We start from the raw sequence: 16,552 nt of genomic DNA, 5'->3' as shown, positions 1-16,552 counted from the left end.
TGACCTTGAAAACAGCAAGTGACAAAAGATTTCACTCATGAGGTTCACTTAGTATCTGGTCTGGAGCTTTTGTTCCTATCGCATGAGCTTTGTCAGCAGATGGAGTTTGCTCATCTGTCAATTGTGCAAGAAGTCCTTAAAGTGCTCAGGAAAAAAAGTTTGATAATGCAATGAATACATTTTACTTAATCTAAAATGCTGCATTTAAGTCCATTTAAATCATGAGCACTACTTACTTCGACTCCATTGTCTGCAAGGTTAAATGATCTGCAGGTGCATTAATAATATGGATATAAACTGGTTAATGTGCAACCAAGAGGAGCTAAGCTTCATGTGATATCTTGATGTGAACTTTTAGCTTCCGCTTACGTAGCAGCCACTTTAACTGCAGCAGTGGATTAGGCATTACGGAGCCTATTGTTCCAGCCTGAAGAACTCTTGTGGAGGGTTTTCTTTGCCTCTTAAGTTTCCACTCGTCCCTCAGATATGTGGGGACTGAAGTTCACCACAACGTTGTTGAAATGATCCTATTTTCATAATGGAGTCCAGGATTGGATCTAAAAATGGAAAGCAGTGGTCAAAGGTAAGAACAACTTCCAGCCTGTTGACTTGAAGCTGTTGGTTAGCAAGAAAACCAGGTTAGTTATGTAACAATCTGTTTTCCCTGGCGGGGATTGTGTGAACTAGCCTATATAAGACAAAAGACAAGTGTAATAGATGTATCCCTGAACAGAAAACATCAGGAGGGAGCCTCATCCATGATTCATGCTCTGACTGCAACGTGCAACAGAAGAAGTTTACAGATTGTTCACACAGTTTGGAAATGTTTGGGGTGGAAAGCAGAACCACTGTTTGATGCTTTTGGTAGAGAAATAACAGATTTGTTTCAAGGTGAGGTGTAAAAGCAACTCACCCACAATTCATTTCTATTGTTTCTTTATATACAACTCGGTGTTTGACTACGGATTACCATTCTGCAAAGACTCCTCTTGTCTAATACTTAAAAAAAAGTGTGCAAATCACTTTGGATGCAGCGTGCTAATACATCTCCGCATTTAGCAAACGAATGTAAACACAAGCTGCCAATGCCTCCTCTGTTGGGGGATCAAAGCCGCGGAGCTGTAAACCTTCAATAATGTCAAGCGTTCCTCCTCGAGTGTCTGTGTGAGTCGGCACAGAATGAGAGACTTAGCCGCAGAAAGCCTCTGATTCCTTTCCAATAGCACTCCAAGCTCCTTGAGTCCAATTCCCCCATCTGCTAGTTGTAACAGTTGTGGAATGAATAATTGGTGTCAAGTGGCCCCTGTAATGCCCACTGTGCTGCTGAGGGCTCAGCCGAACATAAACACAACGCCGACTGGCTACTTGGAGCACAATTGGGACCTCGAGTGAGGCTCGAGTCCATCTCAATTATGGCTGTGTATTGGCAAGAATCTGGTAGGCTTTCCGTGGTAGTCGGTGTTACACGGTGGTCAGGCATACACCGATTACATAACTTGCCCACCGCCCCCACTGTCTTGCTTTTTTTATATAGAAATAAAACCCATTTAGTTAATTTTGGCGTATCAGCGCCGTGTAATCAAGCCATAGTCGGACGCTACAAACTGAGACTGAAAGTGTCTGCTCCGTACGCAGGAGTCAGATTTCACACATTGGACGAGAGAAAGTTGACAGACAAGACGATGGCGGAGGATTTGGTTGTCAAAGCGAAAAGCAAAAGCACCTATTTGGCAATATTTGAGATTAAAACTCAATGCTATAAGGGAACCATAACGTTAATGAGGCAATCGCTGCACGGAGGATGGAGCGGTCACAGCTGGTGTGTGTGGCGCATCATTGCCAAGTGGAAACCCGCAGGGAAAGCTCGAACGGAGAGGCCAGACACACAGCCATCCAACGGTAAAGATCAAAGTAAACACTCTACAGATATTGAGCGTCAACTTTTCTTGTAAAATGTCAGGTGTAATTGGTAACACCGGTGGGAAAATTTCCTCACTATCTGGCGATACGATACGTATCGTGATACAATATATCGTGATATACTGCGATACACAAGCAAGACGATATATTGCAACTTTTTAAATCAAATTTTAGGAAAACTGTCGTATAAAGAACACAACACCCTATGCATAAAATCTGAGCAAAAATGTTTACTAGTTTTTTTATGCAATGAGAACAGTATAGGATCTGCATTTGCCTTCATCAGAGTCCCTGTATCATCCAACATCATAGCACTATTGAAAGGGCAAATACTCTGAGACGGCATTACTGTATATTTGCACTGAGTTAATCTTTGCATGTAAACTATTAACTGAAAATCGATTGTTTTGGAAAATCGATACAGTATCACAAAGCGTAATATTGTGATACTCGATCTTTCTTACACCTCTCAACTCAGGTATTTTAGATGATGTTCTCAAGCATCTTGACTTTGAGGTGCATTCTGCAAGTTTCCCTTCATTCATCCTTAAAACAAGCCAGAATCTCCACTTCAGAGGGGGCCGGGAAACAATGTATAAAGAGGCGTATTTAAAGTTGTTGTACTGTAAATATTGAGGCAGGAAATTGCAGGTGTGTTCAGAGGTGGGTGTGGAGACAAATACAGCCAGCCCTCTCTGCCACACACACACTCCAGCTTGCACACAGGAGGAAGGGAAAGCCAGCGATACTTTAATGCATAGAGAGACATCATTTCACTAATTTAAACCTCCATAACTTGTAGAAGACAGCGAGGCCTTCACTCCGCCAGACGCAACACAAGGTAAGATCCATGCTTTTATTTTGGTGACATGTTTCACTAGATTGTTTTCTGGTTGTTTTTTTTCTATCCATTTCCTCTTTCTGAATCACTGCAGTTCCCAAAGACTTACATCTTTACTATCATATTTGTTGAAAAATATCTTTAAAACAGACCTCATGCTGTGTTTTTAAACCTTCATCATGTCATATTAAAACAAGGTGAACACATTTATACCATTAACAAAGCCCATTGTGTTTGCTGAGTCAATGGACACCGCAGGTTAATTGAAGTGGAACCAGTCTTTCCTGTCACAGTAATGGAAGCGACTCTGGTCTTCAATTGATCTTTTCAGAGAATATTTGTTTTTCATATGTTTTGAGCGAGATCAGATTACATCGCACAGCAGTTGTATTTCATTCACAACAGGGAGTTGCCACTACAGCCAGAATCTTGTACAATTGGCATTTAGTCAAGTAATTAATTAAAATCAATTAGGGTAAATTCTTCTCCAGATTTTTCAAAGTTTATGTAGGAAATGTATTTAATGAATTTGAGATAAACTAAATAATAAAAGTGGAAATTTCATCACAAATCAGCTGAGAATGTGATCCTGCTCTTTTAATTTAAAGTAGGTTTGCTTTAAATATTAAAAAGTATATGCATACTGAGGGAAACTATTAGTCACAGTTTGATGTATGGAGTATAGTCTTGGGTGTGGCCTCTCCTTTGCCCTGATAACAAAAGGAAGTGGTCAAGTGTTGGACTGGTGGATGTGATGATGAATTGTTTTTAGCATCAAGAAAAATTCCTCTCGGCTCTTTCAACATCATTATAAAAACATAACATTTCCCAACTTTGTGATGTAATTACTGTTATCATTTGAATATCTACCAGCCGCGACAGCATGTGGCTGGTATTGTTTGTTTGTGTGTGTGTGTCATCATGGCGAAATGCCGTCCTGGAGACTCTTACTGTAGCAGGAACAACAGAGGAGGTTTTTGTGTTTATATTTCTGTCTGTCTGTGGACAGATTTTGTCTCAGCGATAGCGTCACAATTGTGCAAGGTGCTGTCTCGAAACTTTACAGGTGTGTAGTTGAGATCAAAATGAAGAGTTCGAAGATGGGTGTGGTCCGAGTAAGGGCACCAGAAGTGGGGAAGGGCCTCCGCAAACTTTACGCCCCGGCCCGATTTGGAATCGTGGCCTGCAATGGCAAGATAGTCTCTAGTTATTTCATTCATTTGAATGGGACCATGTACAATATTAAACCTAAATATTACCATTTGATATGTTGTATCAGAGTTAACTTAAATGTAATTTTCACCACCATTTGTGTAGGTCACAATTAAAACATACATACAACGGCAGAACGGCACTGAACAAACAGGACAGGACACATAATACAAAATTCTACATAATACATTATCATGACAGCACATGATTCCTGTTAAAAGCAAGGATGTTTGTATACAAAGCAAAGAGTTGGTAGCTTTAAGGAGACTTTTCAATTTGGCTTTAAAGTGAGATTATGTCATTTTTTAATGAAGAAATAAGGGATGTCACAAGAACAGATACTTCGGTACCAAGTCGATGCCAAAATTCTGAAAACATGGCGTTACTTGTTTTTCTACAGTACCGCAGGTACCGGGGATCAGAGCTCAGGACTAATTAATAATGACTAATGACTCATGACTAATGACTAATGGCTAGTAACGTTAGCTGTTAGTAGCCGGTGGGTGCACAGTCCTGCTTGGCTAAATAACGTATGGTTGCATTGCGGTTGCATTGAGTTACATTATGATCCGTTCAAGCTCTATTCAGTAAAAAGGAATATTGGGCAAAGGTAAATCTAAAAACTGCTAAAAAATGTATTAGCACACTCTGTTTGTTTAGGTTACACTATGTTTCAGCATTTACTATCAACGTTCCCATAATTGTTACTTTTGGCAAACAATCCTGCTTTATAGAACTGCAACTCTTGCTGTATTATACATATTGTAAAATGAGTATGACTAAGCTGTGCCTCTCAGTCCTCCTTAGACTCACACACCAAATGAAGTAGGATTTTGCAACTTCAGCCCCAGCCCTATCAAGTTATATAAATCTCAACCCTTTTTTCTGTTTGCTCTGTGTGTCACCTCTTTTTATCTGATTACTTGAAAACCAGAGCCTTTATAGTATTAATAAAGGGTGTGGTTAACATCCTGGTGTTGCACAGCTGACCTGATCTGTCTCACCTCACCTTACACCACCCTCTCCATCAATCACTGCCCAGCCAGACATTTCATTCCTACACCTTGAGCGAAGATTAGACTCTGTGTGTGAGCCGATGAATTATAGCTGGGTTATTTCTCTGGAGAATAACTGCAACCCCTGGCTATTTGCCAATCGCATCATGTATGCATGGATCCTGTATTTGCATTCATGATATGTTGCCGGCAGCGAGGCGTCCTGTAGAGCCTGTTTCCATACAGCGTGTCACCACTAAGCCTATATATCCTCGGCTCAGCTGGCGATACAGTCTGTTTGCTTATCAGTGCTGTTGTTTCTGATATCTGAGTCAAGAGGCTGTTTAAGCGCCGCTGATTGCAGAACTTGTGTGTTGCTATGGCGCCAAGCTGACACTCATTAGGGGGATTAGAGGTGTTTCGCTGTCAGAGATCCAATCTGTCGAAATGGTGCACATGTCACTTTAGATACATCTGTTTCCAGTGAAAAGATAGGGGAACTCGAAGGATGAGCGATGAGGAGGAGGAGGCTTCAAAAAGGCTGTATTTTTCTGTTGAAGTACTTTGGAGGAGTTGCAATTAGATATTTGTTTCATAATATGCTGTAAGGTTAACACATACTTGATACGGTTAGACCTCAAGCAGTGGTGGTAGAAGCGTTAAAGGAACAGTGTGTAACATTTAGAGGGATCTATTGACAGAAATTGAATATAATGTTAATAAGTATGTTTTCTTTAGTGTATAATCACCTGAAAATAAGAATTGTTGTGTTTTCGTTGCCTTAGATTGAGCCGTTTATATCTACACAGGGAGCAAGTCCTCTTTACAGAGCCAGCCGCCATGTTTCTACAGTAGCACATAATGGACATTCACGTTTCACGTTGTAGCATCGGCCACCGTAGTTCTCCTACACGTTTGGCACACGGGAGAAGTTCGATAAGTTCTCAGGTGGTTGCAATCTGCAACCTCACCACTAGATGTCACCATATCCTGCACACTGCACCTTTAAATTTCAATTGGATTAGATTATCTTTTTATGTAAATGGGGGTACTAACCTAATGCAATAACCTCCAAGTGAGACGTACAGACCATAGACTGTATCCAAAGATGGCGTTCTCTTTATATTTCTCTTTATTTTATTCAACCTTTATTTACAGTGTTACAAAAACTATAAAATAAAGCATGTCAAAAACAGACAAGGGCAGTTAAAAATAGAACATGGTACAAACAGACAACAGACATACAACCATGACGGACAGGGATTGCTAAACACATATCAAGGCTGCCAACATTATTAAAATGATAGTCCATGTTTCTAGCCTTTTATCAAGTAAAAGTTGTGGGTATTGTATTACATGAAGGATTTTTAAATCAGTGTAAACATCAGTCTAAAACAGCTGTATGTATAGCTGTATATATCTTAAAACTGCTCTTGAGATTCCAGCACTGACCATAAATCCTAGAGTTAGAATAAACTGTGCTTCAGCATCACTAAGATGTTTAAAGTTTCTGTATATCTTTTGCTTGTACATCTCACATACTACCATAAATGTGTCTTATTGCATAAATCACTTGTTCTTTACACCCTACATGAGATAAACAGTTCAAAACAATGTAAATCCTAACTGTTTCTATCCTTACATGTGTTTGTTTCAGTTCGGCAGAATGATGAATGATGACAATCAAGACACATTTAGAAATGTCGGCAGAAAGCCGGGCCTGCAGATATGGACCATCAATGTGAGTCAGCACTGGAACAAATACCATATTACTCTGTGTGTGTGTGTGTGTGTGGACAATACGGGTCTTATTTTTGTGTAAGATTTCACAATATCTAACATTGTTGTTTTTGTTTTCTCATTCAGAACATGCAGATGGTGCCTGTTCCAGCTCAAGGCTTTGGCAATTTCTTTGAGGGAGACTGTTACATTGTTCTTTATGTGAGTACAATACTGGCTCAACATTAATGAAGACGTATCATTTGAACATGCCTTGAGTCTTCTATTTTCTTTGTTTTTCACCAGATAAGTCAGAACAAGGGTTCAGGCCAGTCGTCTGACATCCACTACTGGATAGGAAACACCTCCTCTCAGGACGAGCAAGGTGCAGCAGCAATCTACGTCACCCAGCTGGACGAGCACCTGGGTGGGAGTCCGGTCCAGCACAGGGAGGTGCAGGGCAACGAGTCACCGCGGTTCAGGAGCTACTTCAAAAATGGCCTCATGTGAGTGAAAGAAAAAGGGCCTGGTGTGAACTAGAAGGGGGTGGTGACCAATAAGGAGAGACACACACACACACACTTATGCCATAATCTTCCTGAGACGTGGTTTACAACAGTAATCCCTCCGCATGAAATCATTATGACACAAATTACACTTGTTTTGTTGAGGCTTAGCAGAGAAAAAAGTTCATTAACCTCTGACTTGTCATTGTGTTTTTGCTTCACGGTTATGTAACATTGAGGTTACATTTCAAAATTAGCAAAACAAGAAATGCACTCAGGTGCTTTTGCAATCATCCCTCTTCATGTGTGCGTTTCATTACACTTGAACTTTGATCTCTCCTCAGCTACAAGAAGGGTGGGGTGGCCTCAGGTTTCCAGCATGTTGACACAAACGTCTACAACGTCCTGCGCCTGCTGCACGTCAAAGGGAGGAAGCATGTCACGGCGACAGAGGTATGCAGAGTAGAATATAAAGGGCGGTGACACGGATTAATGCTGCCTGCCCCGCGCCTCCCACTGGAGCTATCACAGGCTTCACACAGCCGGCACTCCCCCTTAAACAAATTATGCCGTGCTTGTTGTCAGAGCTGTGTCAGAGTAGGTGTTAATTGCCTGAGTGCTGTGACTGTGTTGTATTTAATTAATACTTTCCCAACAGAATGTTTTTTTGTTGGCTTTATGACAGCATGTACTGTACATTTGAATAAAGGTTGATATTAATCATCCATCATGTTAACGTTTGTTTGCATATGTGCAGGTGGAGGTGTCGTGGAACAGCTTTAACAACGGAGATATATTCCTGCTGGATATGGGGAAAGCCATAGTGCAGTGGAACGGCCCCCAGAGCAACAGGAGGGAGAAGCTCAAGGTAATCCTGCCCTCTGATTGGCTGCAAAAGGAGCAGTAATGTACTTACTTAGTTACTTTACACCACTGCAAAAGAGTCACACGTGCAAAAAACTTTCAAATATGGCATTTCCACATGGGGGTTGAGACTTTACATTAATATAAAAACGATAATATTCAAATATATTGAGTTTCTCTTTTTAAATTTAACCCATTTGTGCCCACAACTGACATTTTTAATTTCCTTTAGCTTAAGCACAAATGTGAATACATTTTCAAAATCGGTCAAACCGTTTGGCTGAAAAGTGAGTTTCTCTTATCATACTGTGATGAGAAAAATGCCACAACATTTGTTCTGATTGGTCAAAAGTCTGGGCAATTATCTAACAGTACAACTTAGTAGTACGAATTTTTAGATCACATGAAAAATCTCACTTTTATTAATAGCCAAAGTCAGGATTTTTGAAACAATTATGAAAACGCTAACATTGTGTTTATTAATTGCTTTTTTATACTGCATATGTGTGTATTTCTTTGATATTCAACTCACTATAATAAGTTACCAGCCATCATGTTTCTACAGTAGCCCGGAACAGAAACCGTTTTCGCTTTTTCGCGTCGACCACCGTAGTTCTCCTACACGTTTGGCACATGGGAGTTTCAGTTTCAGTTGGTTGCAATCTGCAACCTCACCTCTAGATGCCGCCAGATCCTACACACTGCACCTTTAATGTCTGTTTTCATATGCAAAAAAAAGTACTATAATCTGTATTTCTGAAGTGGATTCTTCCTTGTTTGCAGGCGGTCCTGTTGGCTCAGGACATCCGGGACAGGGAGCGAGGAGGTCGAGCTCAGATCGGTCTGGTGGAGGGCGGAGATGAGAAGGACTCCCCGGAGCTCATGAAAGTCATGATGGCGGTGCTCGGCCAAAAGACTGGGCAGCTGAAGGAGGCTGTTCCTGATGACAAACCTGACCAGGTGCAGAACACCTCTGTCAGACTCTACCAGTAAGGACTTTTACTTCATCTGTTGCATCATTACTGAAACATGACACTGAAACACTGAATAAAATCAAACACTGCATGTTCTTCATGTGTGTTTCTCCTCAGCGTCTTTGAAAATGGTGGGAATCTAGTGGTTCAAGAAGTGGCCACGCAGCCCCTGACGCAAGATCTGCTGCACTCCTCTGTAATTCTCTTTCATCCTTCGAACATATTCCCTAGAGACTGTTATTATAGATCATCATGAGTCCTGTCTCATTGTTTGTTTTCCTCTCACTGTCAGGACTGTTACATCGTGGACCAGAGAGGCTCCAGTGTGATGGTGTGGAAAGGCAAACAGGCCTCCAAGGAGGAGCGGCGGGAAGCTCTCAACAGGGCAATGGTGAGTCTTATAAATAGCTCAAATTACTCCTCATAAGAAGAGATGCCAGAACAATATGTACTCTACAAAAATCTCCCTTTTCTATATATCACACTCTATACTTAATCAATATGATGGTTCTTTTCTGCCAGGAAGGTAAATGGTAATATTTTATCATCTTTTCTACCAGGGCTACATCAAAGCCAAGAACTACCCCTCCAGCACCAGTGTGAAGGTGATGACGGAGGGAGGAGAGTCAGCGATGTTCAAGCACTTGTTCAAATCCTGGAGCGATAAAGGACAAACTCAGGGTCTTGGTACCACCTACAGCATGGGAAAGATAGGTAACATATACATAACCTGAATTAATCCACATCTCTGGGTCAGATAGCTTTAAAAGTAAAAATGTTCATCCTGCTTCTTTTCTCAATAAAATAGCTTATTGTAGGTCATTTTTATCTCATTTCAGCAGTTTTTATTTCAACTAGGGGTGTCGCGATATACCGATATCGACGATAACCGTAAACAATTAAACATTGATATCATGTTACTAACACACATATGATAATATTGTGTAAATATCCCAGCGTCTCTTAAGTCACGCTTTTATACAGTTACGGTTACAGACTCTCTCTCCACCTTCCTACACTAGTATTTTGAGTGTAATTCATTTGCCAAAAAAGAGACGAAACGCACAATAAACAAAGGTAAAGACGAATTTGACTGATTTTCCGGTTTCACAATAATATCGTTATCGTGAATTCTTTTGGCCACGATAATCTTGTAGTAAAAACATTTTTTTGATGATTAAATAATATATATTTTGTTTGTGTATAATTCATATGATTATTTATTTCTTAATGTCTTATTGATTTGTTTAACACTGAACACTTTGGTTCTCCATACAGCAAAGGTAGACCAAGTGAAGTTTGATGTGATGGAGCTCCACGCTCGTCCTGAACTGGCAGCCCAGCAGCGGATGGTGGACGACGGCTCTGGAGTCGTTAAGGTGAGGAAACTTTGTCTGATGTCAAAATACACACAAACAAAAATGGTAGACGGACTTCTAACTTCAATTTTTCACAGCAGCTATCTTGACATGTCTTTGCAGGGTAAACACAGGTGTAATTAATAACATTAATTATGACCCTGGTCCATTTAGATGTACCAGGTTCCTGGTATTGTGCATGCTGACTCACTGGAACGGCTGTGACACCATAATTAATTTGATCAATTACACCTGTGTTTACCCTGCAATTACATGTCAGAATGGCTGCTGTGAAAAGGGCCTATATCAGGAGAGGAAAAACCTGACACGTTTTGCGCTTTTGTTCATGTCCATGTCCGGGTCAGGTGTGGCGTATTGAGGACTTGGAGCTGGCCGAAGTAAATCCGAGTACTTATGGACAGTTCTATGGAGGAGATTGCTACTTGGTGCTGTACACATATCAAATATCAAACCAGCAGCAGTACATACTCTACATGTGGCAGGTCAGTATCATCACACAAGGAATACTTCTTTGTTTTTTTTTCTCTCTTTCTGGCTCTGATAAATACAGAGATAACTCTGTATTAACTTGATTTGATGTTTCTTACACCAGGGCCGCCACGCCACTAAAGATGAGATCACAGCCAGCGCCTACCAGGCTGTTAATATTGATAACAAGTACAATGGAGCGCCGGTCCAGGTCAGAGTGGTCATGGGAAAGGAGCCTCGTCATTTCCTTGCTATATTCAAAGGCAAACTCGTCATCTTTGAGGTGCAGTGAAGATTGTTTTTATGCTGGATTACAAATGCTCAAAGCTTGTTTGTGTGTGCAATTCTAGTTGAAGACTGGAGGACTTATTACTGCAATACGATAAGGAATGTATGTGTGTGTGTGTGTGTGTGTGTGTTTAGGGTGGTACAGGCCGACCTGGCGTGGTCATCCCTGACGGAGGTGCCAGGCTCTTCCAGGTCAGAGGGACTAATGAGCTCAACACCAAGGCCACTGAAGTGCTGGCGAGGGCCTCGTCTCTCAGCACCAACGACGTCTTCCTGCTGAAGACCGACCACATATGCTACCTGTGGTATGGAAAGGTATGTGCCGTGTTGTGGAATAACAAGCTGCGAAAGCCTCGCATGAACTCCCTTTTAGATGTGATTTTGTGTTTGCATTTTCACACAAGTCCACGTGTTTGTTTGATGTCCGTCTCTCCAGGGCTGCAGCGGGGATGAGAGGGTGATGGGGAGAGCGATGTCTGATGTGCTGTCCAAGCAGGACAAGCAGGTGGTGATGGAGGGCCAGGAGCCAGCTGAATTCTGGGTAGCTGTGGGAGGAAAGGCTCCCTATGCTAGTGACAAGAGGTACGCACAGACAGCAGCAACGTCACACCTTTGAATCAGGCGTTTTCAAGAGAAATTAATGGATTTTGTGCACTTCAACAGCCACAAATTAACGACTACGATCATTCAACCATGTCTTGTTCTCTATATATTTTCTTCTTACTTTATATTATAGTATATAAAGCAAAAACAGGAACCTAACAAGGGCCCCAAAACTGGTCCAAAAATCTCTCTCTTTAATCATATTTTGAAACATTAATAAGCTTACATTTAAATCTGCATGGATTAATTTTATATCAAGGTCAGTGGAATATGCCCAATGTCATCTGAAACACACACAAACAGCAGATTATACAGTGATACTGACTCTGGGTTGTTTCAGGCTGCAGAAGGAGGAGCCTCCTCACAGTCCCCGGCTCTTTGAATGCTCCAATCAGGTCGGTCAGTTCAGGATGACCGAGGTGGACGACTTCGCCCAGAGTGACCTGGACGAGGAGGATGTCATGCTGCTGGACACCTGGGAGGAGGTGAGACGCAGTGATGGACACCAGAGCGTAGTTTTTCTAGCTTGTAGGGCAGCCTACAGAGCAATTTATCATATTTTATTTACCATAGTAGATCTTTTATTCTTAAAATAATGGAGGCAAAAGGGGGGAGATTGACACCCCAGTCAACCAGTGACCTATAATGTTATTTTGTACATTTTAAGAAGTTTTTACCTCTTAAAAATGTAATTAATTTTAAAATAAGGTGAAAAAATGTCTTCAACAATATTTGGGAAATGTTATGGAATCATTTATCTTACAAACCTCTGATATCCTTCAGATAATCCATAAATAAGCTCTTATGAGGGAAGGGTCGAAATGTCCAAACTGGCAATTTGAAATGTTATCAGGTAACTGTAAATCTCATTTAATTACATTTACATGTCACTATAGGCATTAATTCCATCTAAATACAACTGTTTTTGGCTTTGTTTTGAAAAATCAGACCTGTATACATGATCCCAATTCCCATTCAAAGAAAACCATCACCCATTGGTCTATTTAACCTCCTCATGCCTCTATTGAAGCTCTATGCCTTTATGATGAGTGCAGTATCACGATTCCTCCAACAGATGGAGACATAGACCATGTTGTCACACTGAAGACTGTTTGATGCTGGAGGAGTGCAGCTTGTAAATGCTCCTCCATGTAAATTATGTAAATTAATATAGACGAGACATTGGCAGCATTGATATGCCCTCGTACACAACTTCTTTTATCACTTTTTATAAGAAAATAAGTGCAAACTCAATTTCGGAGTAAAAAAAAGAGACTTGATAAGAGGAAGATTGTTTAAGTGAATACATGCTTTAAATTCATATTGTTGCCGGTTCAAATCCAGCTGTGGCTAATTTATACAGTGTTTGGCATTTCAATCTGCAAAAACCTCAATCTTATCAGGACATTTCTGTCTAATTGAAACCTAAAAACGTTATTTTGCAGTGCAGTGACAATATTTCATTGTTCTTAAATGCAAACCAACATTTCTAAAAATGTCTATAAATCAGTCTATGATAAAATAAGAAACAAATACACTTGCAGAGTGCTTTGGTGGCTGAGTGGTTCCAACATGTGCTTTGTAACTGTGATGTTGTTGGTTCAATTCCAGCTGAGGGTCTTTGTTGCATGTCAAAGGTGTGTGTGCCAAAAATAATATTTTTTAAACAGGCAGGTTGTGGAGTTGTGAAAAAGTATGTTTTCTTTGAAAACAGGTTGAAATCTCACACTGGTTTATTTTAATAACTTTTTATAAAAAAAGAAAAATGCTTAATAACTCAGAATAAAAACAACTTGATAAGAGGATGCTTTTTCAGGGAACAATGCATCATGTTTTATAAGCTTATATTAGAAGTTGTGAGGGTTCGTCTAGGCTCTTATTTGTGCCAAACCGTCTCGGTCCGGTGCACACAGGTAGATTAATGTGCGTAATGTGGAACCAACAATGTTCCAAAGTTCCGCCCGGAAACGTTTAGCCGTACGCCATGATCAAAACATGGACACTGAAGTTGGTACAACAAGCAGATTGGCGTGCGAGTCATTCACATTATGGCGAGTGCAATGAAAGGGAGGTGGGAGCAATGTAGGGTGTGTTGTAGGGTGAGTTATGTGAATCATGTGAGTGGAAACACATCCAACAAGTTAACGCACTCCATCAGCCAGGTGTGCCAATCAACACTCCTCCTGCTAATGCACACATTTTTTATGATTCTATTTATTTTGCATTTTCCATTTCATAGCATTAGAGATCAGTTTTATAGCCCATTGTGACCTGTTGCCTTCTGGGAAAGTGTTTGTTGAGTGTATTACAGAAGTGTTTGAAATATTCCTTATTGTTAGAGTGGAAATAGTTTTCCAAAGTTGCCAGTATGTAAATTGCTGTCTCAGTTAATCCCCATCAAGAGGATTTCATCTGTATTTGACACATGCCCAGCTGGAAAACTTTAGTACTATATGTAGCAAATGCTTGCTGGTAGATTGAGTGAAATATACATTTCAGTCTTCATAAGTTTATGTATTCCTTTTGTAATATTTTATTAGATAGCACATGTAGTCTAATATAAGATAAATGTGTACAGTTGATAGACAGATGAAAATAGGTTCATGAGTGTTGATTGATAGATGCTGTAAATCTGTATGTTGTCTGTTTGTTTTTGCATATACAGCTCCATGTAACTCAGTATAACATAGTTTAGTCTAAGATTTATGTGAAAATTCTGCATGTACTATATTTACACCATATTATCCCCCAAACATGCATCATTCTGTGACATTTTAGCACACATTGATGATGCCACCATCAGCCCTCCCTACCTGAGTTCATTGATATGTTTGTTCGAACTACATATTGTACCTCCACATTTTTTGGATAGCCGCCCCCACGGCTCCTCATGGCTCCTCTCCATTCCTATATCAAAATGTGTGAATTGGTTTAGACAGAAATTTTCTGTGTGATATAAATAATGTTGCATTAAAAAAATACATCTTCTCAGTGGCTGCAAGGAGCCCAGTGCATTCTGGTCGTTGTAGGTTTTCTACCTTGTGCGCAAAAGGGAATACCACAGCCCTTTTTCTCTGTTTTCTCTGGTCACGTAACACCAATTTCAAAAACATTTGCGCCTTTCTACTGCTTAGACGGCCTAGTTTAATGAAAAGACCATCTTCCCAGCAATAAAATACTTCTTTAAGTACAGTACTTGATTAAATACACGTAGTTCACAGTGCTTTAGAAGGGATTTATATCTCTCTTTTTCTTCTTTCTCTAAATCACCTCAGATATTCTTGTGGGTTGGAAACTCAGCCAACCAGTATGAGACCAAGGAGGCGTGGAACAGCTCGCAGGAATACCTGAGGACTCACCCCGCGGGTCGCGACCCCGACACACCCATCATCTTCGTCAAACAGGGATACGAACCGCCCACCTTCACCGGCTGGTTCAACGCATGGGATCCTCATAAGTGGAGCGTGAGTTTATTACAGGCTCTCTTGAGAATGTGTTTGATACAATATTGCAGCATGATTAAACAATTTACAAAATCACTATTCATAGTGTTCCGTGACATTTCCATGACATCAACGCAGATTGAAGTAGACACAAACATGTGAACGAATCATTTCAGAGATTAGAAAAAGAACATTCAGTCACATGTGGATGATTTTTATGGATTGTTTGAAGATGAAGACGCATGCTTTACGAATGTTCAATCCTGCCTCACTTGATCTTCCCAACAGGGAGGCAACTCCTATGAGGAGATGAAAAAAAAGCTGAGTGATCCAGCATCTCTCTCACAGATCACTGTTGTAAGTGATTGATTAACACTAATCCTTTCATTAATTGACTAAATGCACTAATATCACAAATGTAATGACGACTAATGTGTTAAATATCACTGTTACTAATCTGTGAGTGTTTACAATTTTGATGTTTTCGCCCAGATTTCATGTAAAAATCCACCAAAAATATGATTTCACTGACCCGTGTCGTACGTCTGCAGGATATGAGCAACGCTAATCTCAATAGGAGTCCTGGTGGGGTTAGTGGAGGTGGTTACGGGGCTCCAGGAGGCCCCACGAGCTCCCCTCCAGTCTATAGGTTCCACGGAGGCGATCTGTCCCCCAGACCCTCCACTCCCACCAGCCCGTCCACCCAAAGGGCCCAGTCCTCTGCGTCCATGAACCTGTCCCCGTCCTCTAGCTTCACTCCATCCTCCCCCTCTGCTGGAGGCTCTGGGACGTATGTGGACCCAGAACTCCTCATCAACAAGTCTCCCAGCGAGCTGCCGCAGGGAGTGGACCCCAACCTGAGAGAGGTGGGTGCACGATTACGGAGCTGTTGCAAAAACACGGGAGTCATTATGTGCTGGGTGTTATTAGTTGTGTGAATGCTGCAAACATGCATGGATGGCTTAGTGAACATGCCTTTCTTGTTGGAAAGTCACAGCTCAGTTAAAAGTAGAGATATCCTGATCGTGTGTTTTGCTACTGATCCTGATTAGACTCTTTTAATATTGAGATTCTGCCAAATTCAATCCGATATTTTTATCTGTTGCATTTTTTCCTTTATTCCGTATTACTGCTGCAAAGGCTATGGTAACATTTCACTGAAATGCAATGAAGTACAAACACCGTTAGTAAAGCTGTTTACTTAGCTTGTTTTCAGATAGATGCAAAATTACTACAAGGAAACACAAAATAACTACAAAGAGACACAAAATAACTACAAAGAGACACAAAATAACTTCAAAGAGACACAAAATAACTACACAGAGACACAAAATAACCTC

The 16,552-nt window shown here is 40.7% G+C and overlaps 1 protein-coding gene across 3 annotated transcripts in view; it reads left to right on the top strand.

The window, feature by feature from the left end:
- The first annotated feature begins 377 nt into the window (after nucleotides 1-377).
- The window catches only part of vill (villin-like), an 18,004-nt gene continuing 1,829 nt past the window's right edge, over nucleotides 378-16,552 (top strand). Inside the window, exons 1-20 of one of the 3 annotated variants that reach the window (XM_037756951.1) lie at nucleotides 379-583; nucleotides 2,723-2,761; nucleotides 6,626-6,709; nucleotides 6,835-6,909; nucleotides 6,994-7,193; nucleotides 7,538-7,646; nucleotides 7,951-8,061; nucleotides 8,841-9,046; nucleotides 9,149-9,227; nucleotides 9,324-9,422; nucleotides 9,592-9,745; nucleotides 10,310-10,410; nucleotides 10,755-10,892; nucleotides 11,003-11,161; nucleotides 11,302-11,481; nucleotides 11,603-11,748; nucleotides 12,110-12,254; nucleotides 15,045-15,233; nucleotides 15,501-15,569; nucleotides 15,764-16,078. In XM_037756951.1, the coding sequence (XP_037612879.1) occupies nucleotides 539-583; nucleotides 2,723-2,761; nucleotides 6,626-6,709; nucleotides 6,835-6,909; nucleotides 6,994-7,193; nucleotides 7,538-7,646; nucleotides 7,951-8,061; nucleotides 8,841-9,046; nucleotides 9,149-9,227; nucleotides 9,324-9,422; nucleotides 9,592-9,745; nucleotides 10,310-10,410; nucleotides 10,755-10,892; nucleotides 11,003-11,161; nucleotides 11,302-11,481; nucleotides 11,603-11,748; nucleotides 12,110-12,254; nucleotides 15,045-15,233; nucleotides 15,501-15,569; nucleotides 15,764-16,078 (2,643 nt within the window). In that variant the 5' untranslated portion in view covers nucleotides 379-538. Of the gene's footprint in view, nucleotides 584-2,722; nucleotides 2,762-6,625; nucleotides 6,710-6,834; nucleotides 6,910-6,993; nucleotides 7,194-7,537; nucleotides 7,647-7,950; nucleotides 8,062-8,840; nucleotides 9,047-9,148; nucleotides 9,228-9,323; nucleotides 9,423-9,591; nucleotides 9,746-10,309; nucleotides 10,411-10,754; nucleotides 10,893-11,002; nucleotides 11,162-11,301; nucleotides 11,482-11,602; nucleotides 11,749-12,109; nucleotides 12,255-15,044; nucleotides 15,234-15,500; nucleotides 15,570-15,763; nucleotides 16,079-16,552 lie in introns of all 3 variants that reach the window. The other 2 variants (XM_037756953.1, XM_037756952.1) reach the window with 2 other exon arrangements.

The sequence above is a fragment of the Sebastes umbrosus genome, chromosome 21 (assembly GCF_015220745.1).
Source record: "Sebastes umbrosus isolate fSebUmb1 chromosome 21, fSebUmb1.pri, whole genome shotgun sequence".
Taxonomy (NCBI): domain Eukaryota; kingdom Metazoa; phylum Chordata; class Actinopteri; order Perciformes; family Sebastidae; genus Sebastes; species Sebastes umbrosus.
This window is presented reverse-complemented; position numbering and strand designations above follow the sequence as displayed.